This window comes from Leptonychotes weddellii, chromosome 2, assembly GCF_054177405.1.
Source record: "Leptonychotes weddellii isolate Sample4059 chromosome 2, ASM5417740v2, whole genome shotgun sequence".
NCBI classification, from domain to species: Eukaryota; Metazoa; Chordata; class Mammalia; order Carnivora; family Phocidae; genus Leptonychotes; species Leptonychotes weddellii.
Window position 1 is genome coordinate 82,139,649 of NC_138370.1, and position 21,468 is coordinate 82,161,116.

The following is a 21,468-nucleotide window of genomic DNA, read 5'->3' on the forward strand; positions in this document are numbered from 1 at the left end:
CTCTAATTGTATCTAATCTGCTATTAATCCCCTTAATTGATTGAGTTAATTTAATTAACTATTTTTACTTGCAGAAATTCTAGGAATGTTACTGTTTACTACTTCTTCCCTGCATATACTGTTTTTTTAAACACAGTTAACAGTTATTCCATATTCTGTTTAATAATTCCATTATCTAAATTATTTCAGGGTATGGTTTTGCTCAGTCTACCATATTTCCTTGTTTTATTATTAATTTTGTGAATTGCTCACGTTCCTTTTAAGATAATTTGAGTAAATTATTCAAGGTCTAGGATAAAAGTGAATGTCCTCACAAAGGAGCTATGTTGGCTTCTGCTAGGTTTCTGGGAAATTAACAGGTCATAATCACTTAAAATTCATGACTAGTGGTCATGTCATCTAGATACTATGAATTTAAGTTGCATTATTATAAATTCTAAGCCATTTTTTTTTCTTCTTAGTCTGTTCAGCACAACTAGGGAAATTTCTCTGTAGTCCCACAGAGGAGTAGGTGAGAAAGCAAGTTAAGTTCTCTTTCACTTAGGGTGTATTCCTTTTAGGTACCAATTTAATAGAAGACTCGCTCAAATCCCCAACTTTGGCTGAGCCATAGGTTTGTGGCTATGGCTTTTCTCCCTTTATTTTTGGGGGACTTCTGGAATGCTGAATTCCTCAAATTCCCCAAATTCCAAAATGGTCTCCAGGGCAACACTGGGTTCAATACTCCACACTTCTCTATGGCTTTATTCTGATAATAACTTACCTTGCCAATCTTCAAGGATTTTAAGATGTTTTCTCATCTATTAAAAGGCCATTTGAGTTGTTTTCAGCAGTAAGAACATGGCAGAAACAGAAAGCCTACACTCAGTCTAGTGCAGTTCAATATAACTTCTGGATCCAGCAAAAAATCCTTTTGTGAAGTCAGAAAAGATGACTAAACTACCCTATCAATTTGGCCTTCTTTTCATTTACATCTAACTCAATCTGTCCAGTTCCTGACACATCTGATTATTCTTTCCTCTTGAAGTTGGTTTTTGGCTTCTACAGCACCACTTCCTATTACAACTCCTAAGTGATGATTCCTCAGGGCTCAGATCTGGGTTTTCTTATTTCAACATTTCCTCTGCTACCAAGTTACCTTAAATTATCAATACCCATCTCCTAGACTACTTTAATAGCTTCCCAAGGGGATTTCTTCTGCCACTCTTGTACCTATCTAATCCATTCTCCACCATAATAACCAGAGTTATCTTTTAAATACAAAAACGAGGGTGGCTCAGCTGGTTCAGCATCTGGCTCTTGGTTTCAGCTCAAGTCATGAGCTAAGGGTCATGAGATTGAGTGCCATGTCGGGCTCCACACTCAGTGCAGAGTCTGCTGGAGATTCTCTCTCTCCCTCTTCCTCTGCTCCTCCCCCCGCTCACTCTCTCTCTAAAATAAAATCTTAAAAAAAATAAATAGAAAAAATAAAAAGAAAAATTAGATTAAGCCCTGTTGCCTGTGTAAAACCCTCCAAGGTACTTTACTTGAGCTTGAGAAAAATTCCAATTTAGCACGGCCCACAAAACCATACATGATCAGACTTCTGCCTATATACTACCATAACTGTCCTTATATAATAATACTATAAACAAATGGACTTGTTTTTCAGTCCTTAAAATACACCAAATTCTTTCTTCCCAAAGATCCTTGCCACTTGCCGTTTCCTCTTCCTAGAATATGGTTTACCTGGTCTTTGCAGGGTTTAATCTTACTCATACTTCAGATCTCACTATAACTGACTTTCTCACAGGCATTCATTCCCTGACAATCCAACCCAGGACCATCCTGTTCTTTTCCTTTAGCACATTTATTATAATTTTTAATTTGTGATTAAGTATTTATTGTGGGTTTATTTTAATGTCTGTCCTCCCAATTATTTGTAAGAACCAGGCATGTAGAGACCCTACTGTTATCTTTCCATTCCACGCCCAGGACCTAGCACAATGTCTGGCTCATAGTAGGAGTTTAACAAATATATATTAAATCATTGTTTTCTTTCCTTTTAAGCAGACCCACAGGAAAAGTACAATTCTAATCAGAAATTACATGTTGAACACAGAATTAGAAAAAAGGGGAATAAGTCAGGTGAAAGAATGTACATACAAATCAGGCTAAAATACAATATACTTATGAACAGACCCATAATGCTTAAGAGTCATATAGCCAAGATTACTTTCCCCTAATGTTTCATGGTTAAGTGGTCAGATGCTGGTTTTTAATTAACTCAATACATGGCTTTTCCTTATTGTTGTCTACACTTTAGTTAAAGCAAATAAATAATCACCTACAAATATGTTTCTCAAGATGGCCTGAAACTTCATTATTTGGAACTCAAAAAAATTCCCCATAGAACCAATATTATATACAGTGGCTAGCTTTTTGTTGGTTAGTTCATAATGTTTAATCCATTATTCATTTATCCACCTAATGAATACGAATTGAGTGCTACTATGTGCCAGGAACTGTTCTAGCAGTGGAGATATAGTAGTGTACAAAATAAGATAAAAATTCCTATCTTCATTGATCTTATATCCATGTGATCAAAACAGAAAAGAAGTGCAATATACAGAACAGTAGATGGTGAAGAACAAAGCAGGGTAGAGAGATAGGGAATGGAGGGAGTGTAATTTTAACCTATTATTAAATTTATTTCTAGCTCTTTCTATTCCAAAAGGATTTAAGTTAGAGATTACTTATAGAACCTAAGTATCACAAACAAAATAACCATGCTTAGACAAGGAAAGATTTTAAACCAAGAAACTATAAAAACATACTTCCTTTTCACAGTAGTAGGACAGAGAAAACTATTCAGGCCTTAAGTTACAGACAAGCTACAATAACCTGAGGCATGGTCTCCAAAAAGGCAATGGTTAGAGAAGGTAAGGGGGTGAATGCACTGATGGGAATTCCAGAAAGAAAAAGAAATGTAGAGCGAAGGAGGAAAGCACACTTCTTGCTAATGATAACGAACCTCCATGGACAGCCAGTCCCTTCGATTTCAATCACTAGTTGGCAGACTCTTTTTCTACAACTGTTAACTATTTCTGACCAAGATCTCTCCTCTATTTGGCATAGTATAGTTACACAACTTTCCCCTCATTATTCTGTCCCAAAAACAAATATTTAACTTTTTTTAATGGCAGAAAAAGATCCCATTAGTCCCTGTCTTTATCATTAAAATTCATATCAAAGGAACGCAAATAGCCAGTAGAATACTCTGGTTCTCTCATATTTTACCCTCATAACTAGGATAGGTATTCAGGATGTGGGGTCAAATTCAAGAAGATAAAAAACTGGAACAAGGTTTCAAAGAGCACCCCTAACACCACAGTAATGATTGCACAAGGAGAGACAATCAGCCATTTTAATCTTCTATCCTTGTCCACAACCATAAAGCATTCACCATAGACTAAGGAGAGAACAATGGAAGGGAACAACAAAAGTAAGCCTTCTCTAAAACCCTACTCATTTAGCTGGGGTGATTATAGGCCAGGGTAAGGAATGAGCATATAAACTAAGTCTGTCCATTAACTTCAGGTTTTTTTCTTCTTATTAGAAAGAGCCTTATTATTTTCACTGAAAAAAGGGTTTTAGTAAATGAGTGCTAATTTTTTATAATTATTCATTTCACTGTCATTTTAATAAAATTATTTCTCAGGTTGTGACTATCAGACATATTCTGGGAATTTTTCAAAATTAAATTTATTTATATTCAAAATTTAATAAAATAAAGCCTCAAGTTTAGGAAAGTACAGGGAGCAACATAATAAAAAAACTAGTATCAGCAGAAATATTACCCAGAAAATATTACCTTTATGGCTGTGTGTTTGTTTTCATCTTCCTCCACCCATAGATCCTGTTCATAGTAATATAAGCCATCATTAATGACTTTAGCAAGTTCAGATGTAATTTTTGCCCGAGACATGTGGTTGCCCGTTCGATCTCCTCCAGGATGTTTTCTCATGTAAGGTGGTGTCTGAGTTACAATCAAAATCTTGTTTAAATCCTGGTCATCAATTTCATAATCTGAATCATTATCAGACCAATCAGTAAATGTGTTTTTTCGTCCTATTTGTTCTATCTCTTCATCAAATAAAAAATCAAGTTCTTCTTGCTCTTGTTCATCTGAAGGATACAGCTGATCTGATGCCTCTTCAGGTAGAGATGATGATTCCTAAAGGAAGAAAATGGTATTTTATATACAAACTTTTTTTAATCATTTGAAAAGAAACATATCACAATAATGTTACAAGTTAGTAATATGAAGCCTGTGTGTTCAATAACTAGTTAGCAGGCAAATTATAAAAGAAAATCAAGCCAGTATTATTCTGGCCCAATAAATACAAAGAATTTGCTAGACACTAAGTTTAATGCTAAATAAAAACACAAAATTGAGTAAAAGGAGGGTTAAAGACTCCTTTAGAGTAAGAATGGTGCTTAGCTAATCCATTATAGCACACCAACTCATTTTACAAATGAGGGGAAAAAAAGGCTTAGAGCTATGAAGTTAATTTGTCCAGAATATCAGAATTCGTCAGGACTAGATCAAGGTTTTCTGACTTCCAAATTCAATGATCTTCCTAGTCCAAATCCTCACAACATTAATGCCATTAGCTAGGTTTCCTAGCTAATCCCTTTTCTCAATCTTCAGCCTCACTCACTGTGGCCAGGTTTTCATATTAAATTTACCTTAACATGCACTGAACTGTTGAACTTTGTCCTTCCTGAAAAAATTTAAATTGCTTCCTATTGGGTGACATAACAAGTCCAAAACTTTAGATCCTAGATCTTCTAAAATCTAACCTCCTCTAGATTTCCATAACTCTCAACACAAGAAAACAGATGTCTCAATGTCATTTTCCAATGTCAGCCTTTGACCAATCCTTATCCTTCAGCAGATGTTAACTCTCCTCTGCCTAGAATAAAACAATCCCCCTCTCTCAGAATTCCTATTAATGTAGTACATATCTTTTCAGTCAATTATTATCTGGTCCTCACTGTGAGCCAGGCACTGTTCAAGGAAAGGATATACAATAATAACTCTGCCCAGACAGAGCTAACATTCTACTAAATAGAAGACAGTCCATGATAAGTTTTTACTAAAAAAACATAATAAAAATAAATAAGTTTTAACAACTGTGAATATATTTTTAAAAAAACTATATACCTTGTTATTCACATTTACAAGTACATGAAAAAAAGTCTGAGAATAAACACCGAACTGTTAATAATGGTAAACCCTGGACAGAGTTTCTTACTTTTTACTTTGTATCAGTTGTATTTAAATTTGTTTCAAACATAGATTTTTTTTTTTTTTAATTTGTGAGGAAGAAACGAGATTTGGGTTGAAGAGGACTTGACTGAGCACACTTACTTGCAGTAATGATTCACAGTAATGAAAAAAATAAATCCATGTCAATATGAAAACAAGTATTATACTATCAGAAAATCAGAAATTGTTCTGACTTTCTGGAAAGCAGAAAGCAAATGGGATTGTATTGATAATAAACAAGACTAGAGGAAACAGCAACCTAGAATCTATATAAAGACTGACACCACTGGTTCCACCGGGGCCCTAAAAAGTTTTGAGATAAGCACAGTGAGCAGGAATGGACTATGTGACAGCCATCAAAATGGATATTTGGAAAACCAAACTACAGGATACAGCTAGACAGTCAGTCCCACACCCTTACCTGAGAATATGAAACTATAAAATCTGCTCCCAACTTAAAGCCCAAGAATTGCTTTCTAAACAAAATGAAGGATTTGCCAAGAGAAGGCTCATGTCCATGGAGCCAGACAGAGGTTGAACACATCCCAGTATTATTCTAAACTTCTAAAAAAGAGCTGGGGGGAAGAAAGAGAAGGTAATTTTACCAATGAATGAAGTACACTAAGGAATTCTACTTCCCAGAGAAAAGTACTGATTTTATCAATTCTGAAGACTCAGAACTAGCATGACTGTTCTCTGCCAAGGTCTAGAAGTCTAACAGGACCTTTACACCTAACCAAGAGTGTGCATGATGACATCTCACATTCAGGAGAAAGGCTTTCTGGATGAGCAATCTACAAGGCCACAAAAGAAGTCCATACCAATTTATCAATAACTAATATGAACCATCAACTAAAGATCACCACATATTAAGAAATAATCATCACCCTAAAAGAGGACTGTAAAAAAAAACAAAAACAAAAACCTGATGGAAATATCAGAAAACAGAATCTTTTTTAAATCCCCAATTCCAAAAAAACAGTAGCCAGATGATCAATTCAGGGAGTCCTAGGGGGTCCAACATCAGATAAAAAGGAACACCAAAAGTTGAAAAAAAGAGAAACATGAATTTTCCCAAAATAACAGACATGAATACACAGCACAATAAATAAAAACAGACCAACTCCAGGGTATATCATCTGAAATTTCAATAGTGGTGATGAAGAAATACTCTTAAAACCTCAACAACAACAAAATCACTTGTTACAAAAAATCTAAAGGGACTAAATTTCACAAGAAAAAGAACCTGACCAAGATGACAGTAGAAAAAATGCTTTCAAGGGCACCTGGGTGGGTCAGTCGTTAAGCGTCTGCCTTCGGCTCAGGTCATGATCCCGGGGTCCTGGGATCAAGCCCTGCATCGGGCTCCCTGCTCTGCAGGAAGCCTGCTTCTCCCTCTCCCACTCCCCCTACTTGTGTTCCCTCTCTCGCTGTGTCTCTCTCTGTCAAATAAATAAATAAAATCTTAAAAAAAAAAAAAATGCTTTCAGATTTCTAAAGAAATCTATCTCCAAACAAGCTATAGCTACTCTAGAATGTTTATTTTTAAAAGATCATTTTTTTTTAAAAGTACGTTGGCAATGTTGTCATTAAGTAACCCAACTCAGGAGGTATCACTGAAATATCTAGGCCCCCAGAACCTACAGTCAGCTTTCCTCCAAGCCAGATCCTCACTCTGTAGTATCAGAATACATTTCAGATCTTACTAATGGCACCAACATTCTTTGGCCATAAAACTGAAGGTCCTAGATTTTATATCATTCTTTTTACATTATTAAAACCAGATTCCATTACCAATTTGCTGGCCCTATACACACTTACCCTTCCAAAAACTCTTTTTTAAACCAAGCCAAAGATGCTATCAATTTTAACAGGAACCATTATTTTTATTTATTTTTTAAAATTTGCACAATTGTGCTTTATTAATTAGCACATTTCCTGAATTTAAGCCCCTTAAGAAAAAGAAATCAGTTTTGGAGAGTTTTAAGTTGCTTGGCACCTCTCTAACTAGTCTTTGCAGTAATTTCTGGCACTTAGTAACTTTCCTTTGCCAGTTCCTGTAAGAAAGGCAAAATTTTTCTTTTTTCTTTTATTTGGGTATAGTTGACACACAATACTGCATTAGTGTCAGGTGTACAACATATCAATTCAAGTTTTATGTTATGCTATGCTCACCGCAAGTGTAGCAACCATCTGTCACCATATAATGCTATTACAATATCATCGGCTATATTCCCCATGCTGTGCTTTTTATTACTGTGATTTATTCATTCCATAACTGGAAGCCTGTATCTCCCTCCCCCTTCACCCATTTTGTCTACACCCCCCACCCCTGCCCCTCTGCAACCATTAGTTTGCTCTCGATAGTTACAGATCTGACTTTGCTTTTTGTTTACTCATTTTGTTTTTTAGATTCCACATGGGTGAAATCCTATAGTATTTCCCTTTTTCATTTTGACTTATTTCACTTAGCATAATACCCTCTAGGCGCACCCATGTTGTCGCATATGGCACAATTTCATCCTGTTTTATGGGTAACATTCCACTATATATGTGTATCACATCTTCCTTATCAATGGACACTTAGGTTGCTTCCACATATTAGCTATTGTAAATAATACTTCAATAAACATAGAAGTGCATATATCTTTTTGAATTAGTATTTTCATTTTCTTTGGATAAATATTCACTAGTGGAACTATTGGATCATATGGTAATTTCTATTTTTAAATTTTTTTCTTTTTTTTAAGATTTTATTTATTCATTTGAGACACAGAGATACAGAGAGAGAGAGCATGAGCAGGGGGAGAGGAAGAGGGAGAGGGAAAAGCAGGAGCTGAGCCAGGAGCCTGATGTGGGGCTCGATCCCAGGACCCTGGGATCATGACCTGAGCCAAAGGCAGACGTTTAACCATCTGAGCCACCCAGGCGCCCCTCTATTTTTAAATTTTCAAGGAAACTCCATACTATCTTCTACAGTGGCTGTATCAATTTACTTCCCCACCAATAGCATACAAGGGAGGAACCATTATTTTAAAAGAAATACTGAAATGGAGATTTTTTTAATGTGGAGGACAAATGTAGATCTTAGAATAAATAAAATACTATACAAATCTTTGTCAATGATCCGGGACACGATCCTTTTTATGGTTTTTTTTTTTTTGTGTGTGTGTGTGTGTGTATGTGTTTTCAGGACACCATCCTTAGCCTCCCTACCTATACAGGTATGTTATTTGCGATGATAATCATAGAATTAATCAAGAACTTCAGAAAATCTTGTCTTGAGAAAGCTGCTTTAGGATTTTTTTTAAAGATTTTTACTTATAATGAGTGAGCACATGAGTAGGGGGAGGAGCAGGGGGGAGAGGGAGGCAGCCCCACATGGGGCTGGATCTTGCCACCCTGAGCAAAAACCAAGAGTCGGACACAACTGAATGAGCCACCCAGGCACCCCTAGAAAGCTACTTCAGGCTTTTAAGATGTCCCCAGTGGGAGGGGGAGGGAGGGGGGACCACCTCTTTTAACATTTAAATATGCTATGTTTAACCCCCACGGCTAATTAAAAAGTTATCTTTGATGAGGGTTTTTCAAGCTCAGCACTATTGACATGTTAGGCTTGATAATTCTTTGGGGGTTTTTTTTGGGGGGGGGGCGTTGTGCGCTGTAGGATGTTTAGCAGCATCTTTGGCCTCCACTCACAAGATGCAATAGCACTCTCCCAGTTTTAACAACCAAAAAATGTCTCCAGACATTGCCAAATATCCCCTGACGAAGCAAAATTTCATCACTCCCTCATTCCCCCAATGGAGAACGACTCTTATAACCCTTCATGCTCTCTTCTTCATGCTGTGATGGTAAGGATAAAGCGCCTTGGGTTCATAATAATCTTCAATATAATAGCCTTCTTTATGCTTCCCAATTCTTTTTAGTAACCTTTTCCTTACAGAGCTGACTTTCAATATTTGAATCATTTGAGTATCACTGTTTCCACATTTATTTGTAGTAAACTTCTTACTTTGAGATAATTGTACATTCACATACAGTTATAATAGAAATCTTACATTATTTTTTTACCTAGTTTCTCCCAATAGTAACATCTTGTGAAAGTATAGCAAAATATCACAAACAAGATAAACATTGTAATAACCCATTAATCTTACTCAGATCTCCCCAGCTTTATTTGTACTCATTTTATTTATGGTTTAGATCAGAGCAATTTTTATCACACTTCAAATTTTGTGTATCCAACCATGTGTCAAAAATATAGCAGTGCTACCATCAAGGATCTCTTCTGCTGTTTCATAACCACACATCCCACTTCCTCATGTGCCCCTAAGAAATCAATTCTCTTTTCCTTCCTTACTGTACACAAAAGCACCAAAAACACATATAATCTGTACCCTTTATAAATAATTAACAGGTCACAAATAATATAACAAGGTTATAATATAAATTCACAATTTAGAAAAATTTTGTCAGCTTTAAAAAAGTTATTCAAATTTAAATCAGTCACAAGTAAAAAGACCACATCAAAATATTCTTAAATCATATTCAGAAATAGAAGATAAATTTTTAAAATTGACACAATATAACTTATTTTCAACTACTGAGTATACCTGAAGTTTTCACTTATAGCCAATTTTTACAATTTAAACTTTTCCAAATTTTATAGATTTACTTGACAAACAAAATACATTGGCCTTACACTCAACCCAGGAATGTACTACACTTCACTTGGTTTATAACAATTTACCTTCAATTTCACTGGAGATGGACGATGTCTCTTTTTAACTTCTACCCAAGGTTCTGAGTCCAAGTCAGGCAAACTTGTAGACAAACCTCTAGACATTGCTTGAAGATTATTTGTTTCAGTATTTTTCTTTGGGTTCAGTGGACTTCCAGTTCTTGGAGAATTTGGGGCAGACTCTAAAATTTTAAGTTAGTACTTAGTTAAAATATGGTTTTCTTACTTATAAAACACTTCTTTTTCTTCACTTAGGCTTGATTTTTTTCCCACAAAAACACGATATATCAAATCTCAATTACAATTTTTCCAATGCCTTTCAAACCTGAAAAGATGTAATGTAAGATGTATTTGAGTGAAGCCAATGAATAATAGATAAAAGAAATGTCACCAACTCTTACACAGATCACATTCATTCAAACTTCTTAAGCATATCAATTGAGTCACTAATTGTGGTAATACATTAAATTAGGGGTCAATTCCCTGTCAAATCTTAAAATCTATCAATTATAATGAAATTATGGAATCTCAAATGCTATTAAGCAGAGTAAATGCATATTTTATTCAAGGCAGTATCAGTCCTTCACTATTCTGCTACAATCTATAGCAAGGCAATCATTATTCACACTTCACATTTCCTCTGCTTACTTAGTTTTACCTAAATGCAGTGTGCCCACTTAGCTCCTATTGGATACTGTAAAGAGTAGAATGTCACATCATTAAAGTGCACTGCCCTGGTAATAAAGTTTAAAACATTTTAAAACTCTGTTGGAATTAAAAATGCTTTTCTCCACACTATCTCTTAATCAAAATAATTACATCCTCTATAAATAAAATCCTGATTCCTTTACAAATCTTTTTCTAAAAATTAAAAAGAATACTTATTTTAATTTATAATGCAATACGTACTTCCTGGACAAAGAGTTTTAAATACAAATTTATACTCTAAGATCCTAAATATCATTTAATTTAGTCCCCAAAAGCCAATTACTTCAAAATACTGCAAAGCTGAATATTACATGGAGAAAGTTGAAATAAATTAACAGCAACAATTCTTTTATTTACTAAATGAAAATGCAAAGGCACATTCCAGGACTTTGGGTTTGAGAAGAATATTCCAAGATTTTACTCTCATCTACTACATGCTAGAAACAAGTAAGAGTTATTATCCTCTCTATGAACACCTATTAGATACAGGATTCAAATATCAAATTACTATACTACTTTTTTTTAAAAGTACATTGCTTCATAATGGAGAAGGCTCTAAAATTGCATTGTCCAGAACACAGCCGCTAGTCATATGGAGCTACTGAGCGCTTAAAACATGGGTAGTCCTAAAACGTGCTAGTAAGTTTAAGGTCCATACCAGATTTCAAAGTCTTAGTACAAAATATCTAAAAAGGTAAAATGGATCTGTAATTTTTATATTAATGTTATAATATCTGGGTATATTAAAATATTTTAAATGTTATTAAAATTAATTTCATTTGTTTTGTAGCTTTTCAGGCTATTAAAATTATTAGGATTACATGTGTAGCAAACATTGTATTTCTATTTGACACTGCTGCTTACAACTTTCTTAATTAATGGTACATGTATCATCAATTGACCCACAGAGGTAGTATAGGTGAAATGCTAGGTTTGGGCTGCAAGTATTGATATTAAAGTTATAGGAATGGGAAGACATTTATCAGCAGAGAACCCTATTTCTAATACTATACATCACCTATGCTCATAAAGTGAATAAAGTCTTAAAACCAGACTAAGAACCACCACCCTGGCAACTGTAAGAATTAACCAAATTACTACGGATAGTTGATGTATAAATGATTAGAATGGCACATGGTAGGGAAATCAGTTAACTACTATTTTTAACACAGAAATCTAATCTTAAACACCTACTTAAGTTTATTATATAATCATCTCTAAATGCTCGCTAAGCTTGAATGTTTCTACCATGAAGTCAAGTGTTTCACTATAGCCACAACACATGCTTACAAATTAAACATTAAAATACCAAAGAATTTGAGTAAGACAAGAAAATTTAGAATAGTCTGAGTTTTTAAAGGGAAATGTTCACCTTATAATTACCTACACATACGCTGTGTGACTTGTTTTCTTTTACAATGAAAAAATTTCAAACATTATGTATGTAAATTTTAAGGGTAACGGTAAAGCCCTAATCTTCCAAAAACCAATGAGTCTGCATATTACTTGGATGACTGGACATTAAACTTACAGATAAGAAATTAGACACACACTTTGACATTTATAGGTTCTAATTTGTGAGAACATAGAAAAAAATTTATCTTTGCTGTTTTCATTAATTGAAAAAATTGTCAACATGACTCTCCAGGGGTAAAATCACCCTATATGTTCCATGATTATCTATCTAGTTTGACTTCTTTATCCACCCTGAATCCAGGTAATGACACAGATTGCTTTAAAAGGATTATATACTTTATGTGCTGCACATTCAGGAATACTTCTGCAACTTTCCAAAGGAAATCCCACAGCTTATTAAAAAATCATTAGGGATGCTCCTACACATTTTTCAAAAAGCCAACAACAACAAAAAACCCCAAGATGGTCAGGTACCTGACCCTCTCAATTTTGATGAATGAAATCCTTTTATTACTTAAGAGTTGATAATGCAATACTATATCCATTGAACTGCAAACCCTAAGTTTTAAAATTAACATCTTACCATTCCCACAATCAACATTTTCTGGTGCATTGAGGTCCTCTGTTCAGTGTAAAGCTGAAGTCATGTTACACAATTCAACCTCCATAGAGGGAAAAATAGACATTTTAATTTCTTTGATGACAAAAACAAAAATGTTTAAATATTTTACCATATAAATCCCTCAGGAAGTATACATCAATGGTTATGTTTTTTGAAATATAAAGTCTTCTCTTTAGAGATAAAAAGGATACAGATAAAAGTTTCTTTATAGGTACAGATAAACACAATCTACTTTTCCGATTCCTATATCCATTTCAAATTTTTGGTGACATACTACTCTCTACTGAATTTAGGACCTAAGGCTTTCTCATCAGAGGATAATTATTAAAGTCAGAAATATGGGCATTCATGGAAAAGGCTGAATTTATGTATTTATTCCTATGGTGTAAGGTAAATCTGTATTAACTCTAAGAACATTCTTTCTATATGCCTTCATTATGCAGCCAGTTACAGATGTATAATCTAAATAACCTAAAATTTTTGACATTTAAATATATAGTGACTTGTTTTGGCAATGTGTATGTGAGATGTAAATGAGTGTATATTTAAAAAAATACAAAAATGTACAAGGCATTGTGATTTTATTCTTGTAATTTTATTAATAATGCATAAATGGTTAAATGAACAGGCATCACCAACTTGACTGACCTATCCTAGCTACCCTGTGGGAAAAGTATTTTCTATTTTTATCTAACTCACTTAAAGCCTGTTCATAAGCAGGTTAAAAATGTCACCTTGGACCCCAAGTTTACACAAATAAATTAATCTAACTTATACAATCAGACATTAAGTCTTTAAGAAAACCTAAAAAATATCACTTTTCTTCAACTTTTAAAACAATTGCCCAAGTTGTTTGCTAGGGCTAGAGGCATAGAGGGCTGACAAAGAAACACTAAATAAAAATATCTGTGGAGACTGTCCGCTGGTACTTTATTGATGGCAGGTCTCACATACTGGTGTATAAAAAATATATCTTGAAGAGTTTAGAAAAAAATATTCTTGTTCATTTTTCAAATGTCTTATCCCTCAGTGTCCACATTAACACATCTTATAGTCCATGTGAAATATTATGACAACATGTGAGTTGTACACTGTACACTACACTGAAGGGCAAATCAAATAGCAAAGGACCTAACAATCTGGGAAATGCCACTCAAGCCTCTCTATTTTTGTTTTATTGATCTGGACACAAGTACATAAGTCTGGAAGGAAAAGACAGAATCTTGCAATATTTCCAGAATGATAATTAACTTTCCCACCATAAATAAAAGTAGCACATGCAACTCAGGCTAATTACACACAAATGGGTGGCTCCTATAAAAACAACAGCAGTCCTCTGGTCTCTCTCTCATTATCATCACAAAGGTGTTTATCTCCATTGTAGTGGTGGCCCAACCTCCTCCACAAGGAGTCGGGAGTAGACATTCTTGCATAGATAAGTCTGGTCGCTTTCATTTCTGCAGCACGATTTGTTCCAATGTTTATAATATTTCAGTGAGTCACCTATTCCTCTGCATATTCGATCAAATGACATCCAAGCATCAGTAGATCATCACCCTGACTGAAAAAAGTTTAAGCACACACATTTTTTCCCAAGAGGGAATGTCTTAAAAATGATCCAGGAAAAAATTCTTAATATCAAAGTAGTTTTTGGAAATTCTAATTACCATCAATTTTTTATCTATAATTATAATAATTTCATAACAGTACCCCAATGCTACTTTTGAATATAGGTCATCCCGTCTTTACAAGACAGGATTGAAGCACACTAGTAGCAAAATTAAAGTCACCCCCTCTTGAGTATAAGACTTTTAAACTACTCATCCTACTAGACTACTCCAATCTTACAAAAGGAAACTGGCACAACATATCTATAATCATTTAGTAAAATTACGAAGATAGGTAGAAATTCCGTACATGACAAAGTACACAATTTAAGAACAGAGCAGAGATTTACCCATAATTCTTAAATCCCTTTTTAATTTATGGCTGGGGGGGGCAAAATGAATAGAATTCAGAGCATCAAAAGTCATTTTGTAATCTTTAATTTTCCTATACAACCTAAATAAACTTTTTTAAAGGATAGGTCAATTGGACCAAACAGCCCACCATTACACTGCTTGCTCTAGAAGAAAAGTTGTTACCTGTATGTGAACAAAAGGCTTGGCCTGGTACAAACTCTGGGCAATCAATCAGTTGAGAGAAGTCTGTTTGTGGCACACTACGTGGAGGAGGGCCCGGAATTGGCCATTTTTCTGGTTCTATCTTTTTTCTCATTTTCTCATCCACAATTTCCACTTCTGTGCTATCTTTCAGTGCCTATAAATAGGTATTTTGAGCTATTAAAGAACTTTCATTCAAAAAACTGTAATTGCACATCCTATACTTCTAATAACCTAAGAATTTTTTAAATCTGAAATTAGCAGACATTATTACAATAAATGTTTCTAAAAATACCAATGAATTAACTACTTAGAATGAATTTTTAAATCATTTGCCCCTGTAATAGGTAACACATATCCTCACATAACACGCAGCAGATAATTTGGTTTTAACAGAATAGGCCTTTAAGGATCATTACATCACCTAGAATCAAACTACTTTTACCATAATTAATTTTTTTTCTCTATTTCCTTTTATCTTACCTTAATATAATACCGCCAAATAAAATTTAGGCACTATTTTAATAACTACCACCATTAATTGATAAGAAACAGACATACACATTCCTCACAATACCCTATAATGTACACAGATGAGGAAACTGAGGCTCAAAGAAATAATCTGATAAAGATCATAGACTGGGGCGCCTGGGTGGCTCAGTCGTTAAGCATCTGCCTTTGGCTCAGGTCATGGTCTCAGGGTCCTGGGATGGAGCCCCGCATTGGGCTCCCTGCTCAGTGGGGAGTCTGCTTCTCCCTCTCCTTCTGCCCCTCCCCCCACCTCCCGCTGGTGCTTGCTCGTGCTTGCTCTCTCTCAAATAAATAAAAATCCTAAAAAAAAAAAAAAAATTGTTAAAAAAAATAAAGATCATAGACTTAGTATGAGTCAATACTAGGACTCAATTTTTATTAGCTGTCCACCACTAAGTCTTAGTCACTAGACTACAGTGCTTTGCAAAAATAAACATGCTGCAATTTAATGATAAAATAAAACTAGAACAAAATTTCCTCAAAATAAAGGACTTATTCATCTGAATTTTATCTGAAATTCAAGGGTACTCACCTTTTAGAAATTAAATCAGGAAAAATACAAATATTATATAAAAACTGAACATACATACTTGTTATTTTATAAAAGTTACAACTATCTTTTAGTGGAAGAACGTATCGTATGTGTTACTTTTACATCTGTATGCCCTTAGTGTTAGTATAGTACTCACTTTTCAAGTTATACTTTCAAAACTGGAGAGGACTTTAAAATTATTAAAATTTAAAAACAAACTTTTTTGATGGGAATGAGGATACCCTCTGAAAAAATAGAGTATGAAATAGGGAATAAAGGAAATAAGGAAGAAGCCAATAATTAGGGGTTTGAATTGGTGATAGCTGTATTTTTTTTCTAACATATATTTTCCTAGTTTTGTCTGCTGAATATTCTAGAAGCAATGACACCCTAGTAGCAAACCTCAGTGCACCTAGCATCCAGATCCTGCAACAACATGGATGAATTTCAAAAACTACAAATGAAAGAGCCAGGAGAGGGGGGCGCCTGGATGGCTCAGTCGGTAAGCGTCTGCCTTCGGCTCAGGTCATGATCCCAGGGTCCTGGGATCGAGCCCCACCTCGGGCTCCCTGCTCTGCTGGAGGCCTGCTTCTCCCTCTCCCACTCCCCCTGCTTGTGTTCCGTCTCTCGCTGTCTCTCTCTCTGTCAAATAAATAAAATCTTTAAAAAAAAAAAAAAAAAAAAAAGAGCCAGGAGACAGAAAAATTCCATTTACACAAATGTGTACAAATAAAAAGGCAAAATTAATCTATGCTAATATAATCAGAAAAGTGGTTTGGATTGCGGCAAAAGGTTGATGGGTAGATTGACTGTGACTGGAAAGGGCCATTAAGGAAGTTCTTAGAGGAATGGGCTGAATCTTTTTGGGGGCAGGCTTATACAGCTTAAATTTTTCAGAACAGTGTTTGGTAAAGACTGCCAATATGATGATAGAAAATGGAGCAAGTGAAACTCTCAATGGCGGTAGTTTTAATTGGTTCAATAATTTGGAAAAAATGTTTAGCAGTATCTACAAAAGCTAAGTGTGTGTGTGTGTGTGTGTGTGTGTGTGTGTGTGTGTATTTATCCCCTGTTACCCATGTCACAGGAAAATAAGAGCATTATGACCATCAAAAAATATGTATGATAATGTTCACAACCATACCACAGATTCAAACTGGAAAGAACCCATGTATCTACAAACAGCAGCATGGAAAAATACATTGTGTTACATTCATAAAATGAAATACTACCCCAAAATAGATAATGAACAACTGCTACACACCAACAACATGGATAAACCTCACAGAAATGATAAGTACAAGTCAGATATAAAAGAGTACACGTACCTCTGATTATCAGGTGAAATTAAAAAACAAATTGAGAGAGCTCTGAGAAGCAATTACCTATGAGGAGAGCAGTGGTACAGGCTAGGAGCGGGGCACAAGGGAGCTTCCTGGGACGCTGAACATGTTTTATATCTTAATCTGGAGGGCAATTACACAACTTTATACACTGAGAAAAGTCATATGTAATCCTATGATTTCTAATATATAGTGTATAAATTATGCCTCAATTTAAAAGAAAAAAAATGAGTAGGGAAAAAAAAACTCAAAGTTCTTTGTATACAACTATTGAATAATCTAATAAAAAGGGGGCATAACAATTTATGTAGTATAACATGTACTATCTCAGGAGAAATAATACACAAAAAAGAAGTAACACTGTCACCAAGAAAGGTTTAACTAGTTTACCACTGGTAAAAGATGGGAAGGAAATTCTTCACTATGTGAAGAATTCCTGAATTCTTCAGGAAGAAAATAAAGAGAACAGAAGTGAATGTTGTGATATAGACCTGAAAAACATCATACAAAAATTATGTTTTACACAAAATTAAGGAAAAGAGGGGCACCTGGATGGCTCAGTCATTAAGCATCTGCCTTCGGCTCAGGTCATGATCCCAGGGTCCTGGGATTGAGCCCCGCATGGGACTCCCTGCTTGGCGGGAAGCCTGCTTCTCCCTCTCCCACTCTCCCTATTTGTGTTCCCTCTCTCGCTATCTCTCTGTCAAAAAATAAATAAAATCTTAAAAAAAAAAAATTAAGGAAAAAATCTAGACAAAATAAGAGTTTTATTAAAACCAAACCATGATTATCTTCAACTTCTGAACAATTAGTTATAGTACACAGTTAATATTTCTGGATACATGAAGGTTTCTCTAACTATTAATTTTGGTCCTTCTCTTAATGGTATCTATTATTATGAACAAATACCAATATTAGAATACATAGATAATGTATTCCTAGCTCCTGGTCCCATGCCTGGTACTAAGAGTAAAGATTTACTATGTGCAAAGACTTAAAGATAAGATGGCAGCACACATTCTGAGGAACCACAGTAAGACAATTTGGAGAACAGTTTCAGGTGAGAATAGCAAAAATAGTTCTAAGGATTTTACAAATATGTTAATTACTTCTCTTAAGCCCTTACACTCTATGATAGTTTAAGTATTATTTGCCCTATTTTAACAATGAGAAAACAAGCATGAGGAGGTTAAGTAACTTGAATAGTTACACAACTGATTAGCTAAAGATCAAGGATTAATTGAATTTATTTTGTTATGTTCATCACCATACAGTACATCATTAGTTTTTGATGTAGTGTTCCATGATTCATTGTTTGTGTGTAACACCCATTGCTCCATGCAGTATGTGCCCTCCTTAATATCCATCACCAGGCTCACCCATCCCCCTATTCCCCTCCCCTCTAAAACCCTCAGTTTCTGGGAGTCCATAGTCTCTCATGGTTCGTCTCTCCCTCTGATTCCCCCTCTTCACCTTTCCCTTCCTTCTCCTAATGTCCTCCATGCTATTCCTTATGTTCCACAAGTAAGTGAAACCATATGATAACTGTCTTTCTCTGCTTGACTTATTTCACTCAGCATAATCTCCTCCAGCTCCACGCATGTTGATGTAAATGTTGGGTACTCATCCTTTCTGATGGCTGAGTAATTGAATTTAGGAAAAAAAAAAGGAAGTCACAAACAGCTCTCAGCTATGGAGCAAGAATCAAGAATGCAGTAAACTGGATCTACCATATGATCCAGCAATTCCACTTCTAGGTATATACCCAAAGAAAATGAAAACAGGATTCTGAAGAGATATCTGCACGCCCATGTTTATTGCAGCATTATTCACAGTAGCTAAGATGTGGAAACAAACTAAATGCCCATCAACAGATGAAGAGCTAAAGAAAATGTGGCATGCATATATATATATGTATATACAGATATACATATGTATGAGAATATTATTCAGCCATGAGATAGGAGGACATCCTGCCATTTGCAACAACATGGATGGACCTTACAGACATTATGCTAAATGAGGTAATTCAGAGAAAGACAGGTACTGTATGATATTGCTTATATGTGGAATCTAAAAAAGTGAAACTCGGGGCGCCTGGGTGGCTCAGTCATTAAGTGTCTGCCTTCAGCTCAGGTCATGATCTCGGGGTCCTAGGATCAAGCGCCATGTCAGGCTCCCTGCTCTGCGGGAAGCCTGTTTCTCCCTCTCCCACTCCCCCTGCTTGTATTCCCTCTCTTGCTGTGTCTCTGTCAAATAAATAAAAATAAAATCTTTTAAAAAATAAATAAGTGAAACTCATTAAAAAAAAAAAAAAAGAGTAAAATCGTGGTTACCAGGAAACAGCAGGTGGGGGCGGGTAAGACTGATGTTGTTTAAGGGTACTAATTTGCAATGAATAATAAATAATCCAGAGATTTCATACACAGTATAATGACTACAGATAATACTGTACTATAATTATGTGATAAATACCCCTACAATACTAATCATATTACTATGTATGTATCAAAGTAAAAAAAAAGTACAGTAAGCTGAAAATGAATGGGAAGAAACAGATTCAGTAAGAATAGCTATGTAGAAAACCTCATCTGGGACAGAGGTGTGGACTAAAGTATATTTTGCTTCTTTTGATAGTTTTTCAGGAAAGAAGACTTGAGCCTATCAAAATACAAATAACAAAATATTGATAGAATTGAAATGAAGATCCAAAAAAGGAGTGAACAATAGAAGGGCATCCTTAAAGACTAACAATAATAGCAAATTTGTATTTAGGGCTTACTGTTTGTGCCAGACGCTGTCATTACACATTTCATCCTCAAGACAACCCTATGAAGTATGTATTGTTACCATTTCCACTTTACAGAAGTCTCAGGACATTGCCCTAGGTCACAAAACTACGAGGATGTGTATGCTGGTTCTCAAGCCTGTACTCTAAATCAATGTTTATATTGCAACGCCCAGTGAAACCTTACATTCATAACAGAGAAAGGACAACTTTCCCACTGTAACCAATGGTAGGTACATAATAAATGTTAAGTGAATGTAGACCTGTGCTGTTCTAAATCACTGTGCTTATATGTAAATTCATTAACAGTAACACAAAAGTTCTTTTAAATATTCCTTCCCTACTGCTGTAAGTTATAAAGAAACAGATAATCAATAACCTAAAAATTATGCCTGAGGACTCACTGGGAACACCAACAGACCAAAAAATCATACAATAATGAAATTACAACCAGAATCCTACAGAAGTACCGAAGAATGGAGGAAACCAGTAACAAATTCACTGAAAATGACAACTGAGCTAGATCTTTGCTATAGTACAAACGATGGCAGTAGTTAATAAACTCATTCTACTATGAATATATCATAATATTTTTCTGAAGACTAAGCTTTACAGGAAAAAACCAAGTTTTCTTCAAATTATAGTATACAGAAATTATTTAGATGGCATCTATAAATAAATGTAATAATGGTAGTACTTGAAGTAATTTCTTTATTAGAACAAAGCCTCATTAATTACACATCAACAAATAACAAATCACTAGTTTTTATTGTTTTTGGAATCTTGAATCTTCCTATAGCTAGTTTTTAAAGCCTAGAGCACACATGTTCAAAAAAATTTGCTAAAGAAGTCTGTTAAGAAAATAAAAAGATGAGCCAAAGATTGGGAAAAAATATTCGTGAAACACAAAGGATTTGTATCCAGAAGAACTCTTACAATTATAAAAAAACAAACACTCCATTAAAAATAGGCAAAATATCTGAACAGACATTTCAACAAAAAAGGTACACTGATGGCAAATAAACACATAAAAAAAGATGCTCAGCGTCATTAGTCATTAGTCATCAATAAACTGAAATAACAAGTGCTGATGAGGCTATAGAACAATGGAACTCTCATACAAAATGGTGGAATGCAAAATGGTCAAACCCACTTTGAACATACTTCTTACAGTATACACTTACAATACATGCCAGCAACCACAATCCTCAATATTTACCCAACAGAAATGAAAACATATCTACACAAAGACCTTTCTACTTTATTCATAATCTCCAAAAACTGGAAACAATCTAAATGTCTATCAAC

At 34.8% G+C, this 21,468-nt stretch overlaps 1 protein-coding gene across 11 annotated transcripts in view; it reads right to left on the reverse strand.

Annotated features, from left to right (window-relative positions):
• LARP1B (La ribonucleoprotein 1B) overlaps positions 1-21,468 on the reverse strand; it is a 128,901-nt gene that overhangs the window by 77,087 nt on the left and 30,346 nt on the right. For 10 of the 11 annotated variants that reach the window (XM_031028619.2, XM_031028608.2, XM_031028612.2 and 7 more), the window contains 3 exons: positions 14,949-15,123; positions 10,068-10,240; positions 3,854-4,216 (listed from right to left, as the gene is read on the reverse strand). In XM_031028619.2, the coding sequence (XP_030884479.1) occupies positions 3,854-4,216; positions 10,068-10,240; positions 14,949-15,123 (711 nt within the window). Of the gene's footprint in view, positions 1-3,853; positions 4,217-10,067; positions 10,241-13,377; positions 14,366-14,948; positions 15,124-21,468 lie in introns of those variants that run through there. The other variant, XM_006727417.3, reaches the window with a different exon arrangement.